General features: G+C 34.2%; 2 protein-coding genes across 2 annotated transcripts; both read right to left on the bottom strand.

The window, feature by feature from the left end:
* Positions 1-1,492: 1,492 nt before the first annotated feature.
* On the bottom strand, positions 1,493-5,349 carry LOC132036440 (pentatricopeptide repeat-containing protein At4g21705, mitochondrial-like). Its single transcript, XM_059426782.1, has 2 exons — positions 4,818-5,349; positions 1,493-3,094 (listed from the first exon to the last, which is right to left on the bottom strand). The coding sequence occupies exons 1-2, from the start codon at positions 5,133-5,135 to the stop codon at positions 1,901-1,903; spliced, it is 1,512 nt and encodes a 503-aa protein (XP_059282765.1). The 5' UTR covers positions 5,136-5,349; the 3' UTR covers positions 1,493-1,900.
* Positions 5,350-6,030: 681 nt separating this feature from the next.
* On the bottom strand, positions 6,031-9,112 carry LOC132036519 (expansin-A12). Its single transcript, XM_059426873.1, has 3 exons — positions 8,882-9,112; positions 7,709-8,018; positions 6,031-6,676 (listed from the first exon to the last, which is right to left on the bottom strand). Exons 1-3 carry the CDS (start codon positions 9,021-9,023, stop codon positions 6,364-6,366), a joined length of 765 nt encoding a protein of 254 aa, XP_059282856.1. The 5' UTR covers positions 9,024-9,112; the 3' UTR covers positions 6,031-6,363.
* Positions 9,113-9,515: the final 403 nt, after the last annotated feature.

The following is a 9,515-nucleotide window of genomic DNA, read 5'->3' on the forward strand; positions in this document are numbered from 1 at the left end:
AAGAATTGCCCAAAATAAATGCTCTAGTCCCTCAAGATATCAAATATTTGATATTCTTAGAATTAGATTAATTAATATTTTGATTTTAAAAGAAAAAGGCTTTATTTCTGGAAATAATTTTTATTTTTTAGTTATAAAAACAGACACAATGGTGTAAAAGAGCATCCTAGATGAAAGAATAATAATATAAGGTATGAAAAGAAACCATGAGACGAGCAAGTCTATCTCGTTGAAAAAACAAGGGAAGTGTATTAAAGCTTTCACTTTTACGAAAAAACAAGGGAAGTGTATTAAAGCTTTCACTTTGTCCAAGAATAGATTTTTCAACATTTTTACTATTAAAAAAAGGATATTGAATAAAAAAGTTGAAATTTTATATTTAGGCGCCAGGTAATATAGATGTTGAATTAAAATGAGATATACAGAATATAATAGTATAAAATATTTATTTGGTAGTAAGAGATTATTTTAGTTTTTTTTTTTTTTTTTCAATTTTAACTTTGGCGTTTTAAAAGGAATTTGAAGATGAGCTATGGAGGAGGATATTTCTGTCATTTGATTATTTTATTCTGGGATTAAATATCCAAGAATTGTTATCCCACATTATTAGATAAAAATAAACACCAATACTATTATGGTATAAGTAATCACGAAATTGCTCATCACCGGCAAAGTGACAATAAAATTCCAACTAAGTATGAGAATAAATAATCTCATATTTTATTCCAAAATTATTATTCATTATCCTACATATCTAACCATCCCTTTATATGACGCAATTTTAGGAAACACATTTCTCAGCACCGTAAAATCTGGAGTAGTTTGCTAATAGTATACTAATTTAAGTAACAACGAAACGAAACAATTAAAGGCAGTAGCCTCCTTCCTGTTGTCGCTTTGAATTGCTGAATGAAAATGATATATCAACGACTTCAGAATGTTGTGAAGAGTGCAAGATATGGTGTGTCACTATGTTGGACTGAAGCAGCTCAGAAAATTTATCATTTTTTCATAACAAAAATAATCTTAGCTAAAAAATAATTATTATTTTCTGAGGAACTTTTATATATAAATTCACCTTATAATAGTAGAGATATTTTTTACCTTTTTGAAATACCTTTTCTTGAGTCTGAGGATCTATCGGAAATAACTTTTTACTTTTAAAGTAGGGGTAACGTTTGTTGCACTCTGCCACGGCCAGACCCCATTTGTAAAATTATACTAGATATGTGGTTGTATAATACAAGTACAGCTATTAGCTCGCCTATAATACTCCATATAACCTTTTATTTGAGGAAATGAGATCTTTTGTCCTCTTATAATTTGAATAGATGAAATTGGCCTTTTCAAATCTCTTAGTATGTTTTTTTTTTTTTTTTTGGTTCCGATCTCTTATGTTTTTATTTTAACTGAACCTTGGACTTACTTGGCCATGTGACCTTGATGCATTCAGGCTTCAACTTTCAATCATACTGTGTCTTTTTCGAACAAATCAATCGAAGTAATTCTCCATAATTCTCTTTGTGAATAAATCATGAGCTTATTCTAAACCGTTGATGTCAAAATTAAAAAATCAATCAACTTGAAGTACATCCTTTATCCTTGCAAACTCTAGCTTTAGAGAGAGAAAAAAAAAAACAAATAAATAACTTTAAACACCTAGTACACCCTGATCTATTTTGGAACAAAAATCTGAACTAGGCTGCAAAACCACCAGTTCTCTCCCCCTATTTTGACAGCACAAGAAGCAAGCTCGCTGCAATCGTATACCATTAACTGCTCTCCGCAAATCTTCAAGCCCGCTGCATCCTCTTTTTTATCTCTCTTTTCTCCAAACAAATGGAGGTGGATAATACAGAAAATGAGAGAGACGCCAGTTTTTTCAGGCCTGAGCAGAAGTTTACTTGCTCTGCTCATAGCTAAGAATTTCTTCGATATCATTCTCTTCTTCTATTCCACTGGGATCTGTGCTTCCAGAGGCATGATGCACGTCTTTATTTCCAGAAACTATTGTCTTTAACGAGCTTCGGAAAGCCTCCAGTTCTCTAGCGTCTTCTGGGTCGCTGAGCCAGTTACTTATGCTTGACACTAGATGGGGTTTAGGTCTCCATCCTGGATTTTGTCCTCGTACTGCCATAGCTTCTTTCATGCATTCATAAGCCTTTTCCATCTTATCCACATTTGCATACCCCGCAGCGATGATAGCCCAACTATTGGGGATTGGTGTCTTACCTTTCTTGACAATGCCTTGCAGCATTGTTTCGGCTTTATCAACTAAGCCGTTCTGACAATATCCAATTAGAAGGACATTGGGCACTCTAAAATCGTAAGTGTGGCAAGAAGACTCCCACTCCTTTAGCACGGTCTCAGCTGTATCTAGATCACCAAGCTTCACCAATGAACCTAGCATGGTGATGTAGTCCCTGTTAATTTGCTTTTTACAAACAACCTTCTGTACACCCCACAATCTCAACATCTCTTCCTTATTGCCTAGATTCCCATAGTGGGAGATCAAATGATTGTAACCTATTGCATCTTTATGTAGCTCATCTTCTAACTTTTTCAAGAAAGCAAGAGCCTTCTCCTTTAACTTAGCTTTTATATAAAAATTAGCCATCATGGAATAGGTTATCCAGTCCACTGATATGAAAGGCTGGCTTTCCATTTCCTCAAGAAGCTTCTCCATACCACTAAAGTCAGCTCTTGCTCCGCGGCAATTCATGCAGATCCGATAGCTGAAGTTATTAGGGGTGACACCATTCTCCTTCATCTCCGATAGCACATCCGAGACTCGCTCGAGTTGGCCAGTACTTCTGTAAAGGCACATGAGATTGTTGTAGACAAGAGTGCTGTAAGCATAACCAAGTTCCTTCATTTTCTGAAAATGGGCTAGGGACTTCTCAACTTGGCCTTGTCTAATATAACAGTTGAAGAGAGCACCATATGTTTTATCGTTCTTCTGTTCGTCTGTTAGGTTATTCAAGTAGCACTCTGCCGCTTCCCAACCATGGACAATGCCAATAAGATCCAAATGCACAGCACAGTCTCCTGACTTGAAAGGGCAGAGACCTCTTACACTCATCCACTCCGAAACCTACATGGCAACAAGCATGCAGCACCAACTTTAGAAACAAGGGCAAAGTCAGATGAAGTAGTAAAATAGTATCAGGACACAGTTCAAGCCAAAAAAGAAGAAAAATTTAAGAGATCATAAGTAGAAACATGTTTCCTTTCTCCCGGTCTACATTCAGATGCACGAGCATTTCCCTTTCTTAATCAATATCTTCTTTGTAAAAAATTAGGATTGTCTAAGAACACTTCATTAACAATCCATTTCTGTTATAACCTGAATCCTATCTTGTTCGGACTCTCCAAAAATGTTCGCACCCATGTTCAATCCTAACAAATTGCACTACTTTTGGAAGATCCGACAAACACCCGTCAACATTTTTTAAGAGTCCGGGCAACCTCAATCAGTTAAGCAGCACATGGGTTGGTTGAAGTCACATGAGCAGACTTCGCTCGGCGCCTCACCTTCCATGCCGATCTGGGAATTTATTCCATCTATATATAGATGACATATGACAGCAAAGGCCGTCAGAATCCAGAATTATCTAAAATTTCTCTTCTTCAATATTTATCTATTCTCACCGATATCTCTCTCTGTTCTTTCCATCCGTATTTCTCTCCTCTCTACTCCTTATCCTTCTATCTTCCTTCTTCCTCCTATTATATCTTCGCTTTCGACCTATGCTTCAGATATATCAAGTAGAGATTGATGCCAATTGCCAAGAGCTACTACCGATTGATATAGCTATTTCCTTTAGCTCTCTTCATTCATTATCATTGCATTTCATTTGGTTATTGTTAAAATGAGGAGTTGGATTTAGTGACCATTAGATAAATTATAACAATTGTCGCGAAGCTGTTTAATTCTATCAATTGAGCCATTGAGATCATTACAATTTCTATGCCTTCTGAAGAAGAAGACTAAAACCAAAGAATACAAGCTCAATCTCAATACTCAAGAGCTGCGTGATGCCGTGATCCCCCTCCCCGAAAACAAAAAGAAATCACTCAAATCAATCAACTTAGGGCCTGTTTGGACAAAAGATGATTTTTTGCTTTTTTCAAATTTTCTTCAAAAAGCTTGTTAAGTTATACATTTTGTCGATTTCTCACTCTAAAACTTGAAAAGAATTTTTTTTTTGAAAAACTGGGGAAAAAAATCAACTTCAAAAGCTTGTTTGGTTACATATTTTTCACTCCCAAACTTGAAAAGCTGGTCAAAAACAAAATTCTGTGGCAAAACTTGAACATTTTTTCATGTGAAATGCATGTCAAAACACATGTTCAACTTCCAAATACCCTTTCTCAAATTAACTTATTTACCAAATAGCCCTTTCTCAACTTGATTTTAAATATCACGCAGTTCATATCCAAACACCTACTAAACCTCCATCCCAAATTAGTTGGGTCGGCTATAATTAATCCTTCACATTTATTCCACTCTATCTGAGCCTATCCCATTCTAATAACACTACTCCCTCCGTCCCAAAATAATTGAGGTTTTTAGTTTATCAAGAAGGTAATCTATTCTTTTTCCAAATTCACCCTTGACACATTCTTAATTGGGAAAATTTCATAAATATACAAGTTGGTCACAAACATTACAAAAAAATAGCCCAAAACTTATATTACAAAAAATAGCCCAAAATATACAAACACTTATACCAACATATAAGAAGGCAGATAGATGGAGTAATTAAGAAAAAATTGCACGAATTCTTAAAGAAAAGGCAGATAAGAAATGGAACCTGAAGGGCCTGAGAAAACCGTTTACGGCTACGAAGATCACGAACAATGCGTTGAAGCTCAATACTTGTGACTTTTCTACCCTCATCAACCCATTGATCAAGAACTGGAATTATGAGATTCGCTTTTCTAACAGGACTAATCCTGGAAAACAAATTATTACGCTTTGAATTTGAGCAATAAACAACAGTGCAATATGCACGGATTCTTGGAACAGGGTTGTAAGAAATTAGTCTATTCACTGTAAAAAAATTCATTGAGTTTGATGAGGCCTGTTGTGGTGGTGATACTGTACAACACTGGTTTAAGGTCCCCAACATTGAAATTGTAAAAAAATAGTTGCACAAAGAAGAAAGTTCAGATTTAGGGTTTTAGGCTAATCAAAATCTCTATGTAATAGTAATAAAGTAATTGCAATTTGACACTGATGATAAAGTATTAAGGAATATTACTTCCCCCTTATTAGTAGTAAAAAAAAAAAAAAAAAAGGGGTAAATTACATTAAACATCTATGTAATATGACTTATATGCAATTTCACCCTCTATATTATCAAAAGTTAATAGATTATAAATTCTTAAATTATCGTTATTTTGCCAATGTACACCTAAACTATTTGATATTCACAGAAATCTCCGTGAACTATCACGAATTCATATTAAAAATATCTTGAATATGATATGTTACGTGAATAACACGCTCCAAAGAATTTCAATGATATTACACGTGTTTTTTTTTTTTTTTGAGTAAATAGGTTTACCCCCTCCCCTAAACTAATCATTTTGATTTATCCTTGAATGCAAAGCGCACTCGCTCTAGTTTTTACACCAAACTAAATCATTTTATATAGCAATTAAAATTTAAGTGGAGAATACATATAATTTATCATGGTAAAGTAATAAACATGTGTAAATAAAAGAAATGTATCTTGAATTTATTAATTTGATGCAAACATCAAGTTCAAATAAATTTAACCCACAATATCTTATCTTATTTAAACCAAATCTAATTTAAGGTAAATATTTTACTAATGGATGTTGAAAGTATGTTGTTTTATTAGAATAATTACTGAAGTTGCTCGTGGTTGATTTGAAAATAAAGCACACTTACCACTCCACTATTCCTTGTCAACAATGTTAACTATCATCTCCAATCACTTGGAAGAAAAGATCCCCAAAAAATAAACCTTCGAAGAAATTAAACACCAACACATCATCTCCTTGCTCATTCTTGAGACTCGAGATTACATTAATTAATGAAATTAGTAAATATACGAAGCTCGTCACGCTCTCATATTCTCGAGCCTGACAATTACATCGCGAGACATTAATACATTAAAAATCCTGAAACATTATTCATCGCATAGACTAATTCCAATATATATAATGAAATCGTCATGCAAAGTAAGGCGTAAAAAATTATAACAATTTTTTTTGAATAACTTAGCATGTCCATGAACCATCTAAAAAAGCTCAGGCCATGAACGTGCATAATTATAATATGTAGGTTAAATATAAGCTTCTAATTAGACTTCAAGTATGGTATTAAGTTTAATAGAACTGTCTGCGTGAGGCAAAAGTCTGTCCAAATCTCCATGCAGAAGGTACAACGTTGATGAACTCCATGGTCTTGCCATCAACTAAAGTGAGTCTAAACGACAGCATTTGTGATCGAAGGTCATTGTGACTTTGCCAATTGACACCCCAATTTCTATACATGGGAATCCAGTTTCTTGTTCTTGAGCCTCTAATGGAAACACTCTTAATATCACCACTGCCACCCACATTAGATATCATCACCATGTTAAAATTTGCTTGTCCTTTTAGAGTGAAACGTACTCCTCCCCTCCTCCTACATGCCACCCTGCAAAAAAATATATATCAGTATTGAATATTAGGGACAGAGACAATTCTGCTTACGCTTTCGGCATAACTCAATAGTTTTAAGACTTTTGCATTAGTGTTTAAAGTTCATTTAATATGTAAAGTTGACCTCTTTATAACATCATTTCATTATAATACATGCTTTTAGAACAAATTTTCACTATATAATATGTTTTCTTTAGAACAAATTTTCATGGTATAATATAATCCGTTATAGAGAGATTTGATAGTAGAAATAATTCATCCATAATTCAATAAGTTGCCTTTTCAGAATTTATAAATCCATATACTCAAAATCGTTGTCTTCCCAATATATGTTGAATATATAAAGTAAATGTGCCGAAAGGTGCTATATATATATTAAAAATATATAGAAGTTGTTGATCCTGTTATAGACTGTAGTGTGATTCTATTGTAGGCTTTATTCTTGGACAGGAAGCAAGTTGCTCACATGCGAATTATTCTTTTCTCTACATGTTGTCTTTTCGTTTTCTTTAGTCTTACAAGTTACAATGTACGTTGCATAATGATCATTTGAAAAAAGGGGGACTTTGACTTTATTAACCAACGTCCATAAAGTACACTCATATCACTTGGAATTATAGATAGTTAAACTGGGAATGAAAGTAAATAACTTTTTATAACAAGTCGTAAAGACATCTTCTAGGAGAAAAGTGTTGTCGATCGAACATTACTTTCCCGAAAGAATTCACCAATATATACATAAATAATATTTTCTGCGGCATTATGGGTTTTCTTTCGAGTATATTTTAACGGGAATCAATAACATATACTCCTATTTTGGAGTGTAAGTTGCCAACCTAAAACAATTTTTTGAAACAAGGATATATATACAGTTGACCCCTTTAATTTGGAATAGAGTAAATCCATTTTTGATGAGACCGAGCTTCAAGATAATGCAAAATAACCCTGATTCGAATTGCTAGTACAAAATTCTAGCTACGTATGTCACTGATTATAACTACTTAAACAATAAGGTAAAGTGTATTACCTTGTGTAGAGGATAGGAACAACGCCTTCATTGCCACGTCGAGCAATGCGAAGGAAAGCAGGCATGGACATGTCAAAGTGTTGTCGCGGTGCATCGCACCACCCTCCGTGGTTGTTTGGAGGGCAGAAATTGGTGGCCGTCACCGTGACGGCCCCGTGTGGGAGGCACCACTTGCGATCAAGGTTGCGGTTGCACCTCACTCTGTAGCAAGCACCACATGCTTGACCATTTCTGAACAAAGCACTACTCAATGCTGCTGTGTGTACTCCAAATCCGGCGTGATACGGGTTATCGTAACCACAAGCTCCACCTAATGACCAATCAATTAGGAATTAACTATAAGCTTATAGGTTGTACTTCTTGGTACGTACGACTAATGAAAGAAATTTTATCTTCTTAGTACAGGTGAAGGATAGTACGTGTTATATATAGGTGGAAAAATCGAAGCCAACTTTAGTAACATATTCAATCTGTTCAAGTTAGGTGGATTCAACTATTACTCATTTGTTTACTCAATCGAGCATATTGAACTCGACCTATTATATACTATTGATCAAAACAGATCAAAATATATAGCGTAACTAACATGTCAAAATTGCAATCGAAAAATATAGAATCAAATTTGGATATTGGAAATTATGAGAAGAATTTAAGAAAATTATATCAACTTTCACATTGTGTATTTATTTTCTTTCAAAAAGCAACATAAAAAAGGATGAAAATTGTATCAAGTTGAGCGAATTGGATCATAACCCTTTGTGTGATCGATCTTGACAATATTAAGGCATGAGCGAACTTTTGGAAATTGGGTTATATATACTAGTTTATCTGATGTCATGCTTTGACGCTACTCACATTCACATTTGGAAATTGGGTTACATATGTTATGACCCGACTCACATTTGCCGTAATGTAAGAAAGTTAAGAGCTGAATGCTTAGCTTAACTCAACCTCGAAGGATGCCCAAGACAATATAACAAGACAAAAGACAAATTTCCATCCTAATAACCACCGATGTGGGACTATTAACATTTCCCGGAAAATAAATATATGCATGCTTGGTTTTCTAGAACGTACAAACGTGTGTTCTAATTTGTATAAGAATTTCATGATATCCAAACATCTATAATATAGGCAATAATGCATGATACTATAATTTATCGAGCTGCTTACCAAAGGTGCTGGGATCTTGATTGACTCCATAAAAAGTTGCGCGACCATTAAGCCAATTTTGGGCGTTGATCTCCTCAATAAACAAACAAGTAAACAACAAAACAAACCCCCAAATCGAAATACAAGGAACAAGTTTCTCCATAACTTTGAAATTTTCAAAACGGAACAAGAATGTACTAAGATATTTCTTGAAGTAATGAAGATGATGACTCGATTACTGCATGAATGAACGTGCCTATATTATCCTTTTTATAGACTTTGATTCTCCAATTTCAAACGAATCATTAATGCATACTACAGAGTGTAGCAGTAGTAAGAAATACGCGGTTGTCGGTGATTACTTATAATAGAAACTTAATTATTCATGCTCCAAGTACTTTGAATTAGCAAAAATGATTATTGTTTAGTAATTAAGCCTTTTTTATTTGGCGTCCACGAAAATGCCACCTAATATCATCAATATTCTTCACCCTTATCTTCTTCTGGCCACAATGTGCACTTCATTTTTTCAATGATTCTTCTTGCAACGCTTATCTTATGTACTTCCAAAAGACCAAAACAATTGATTTTTGCAAGAAAAAAAATCAATAAGGTATCATATCTTTTTCAAAGTTAACCTTGTTAACAATTCATT

This window comes from Lycium ferocissimum, chromosome 11 (assembly GCF_029784015.1).
Source record: "Lycium ferocissimum isolate CSIRO_LF1 chromosome 11, AGI_CSIRO_Lferr_CH_V1, whole genome shotgun sequence".
Taxonomy (NCBI): Eukaryota; Viridiplantae; Streptophyta; class Magnoliopsida; order Solanales; family Solanaceae; genus Lycium; species Lycium ferocissimum.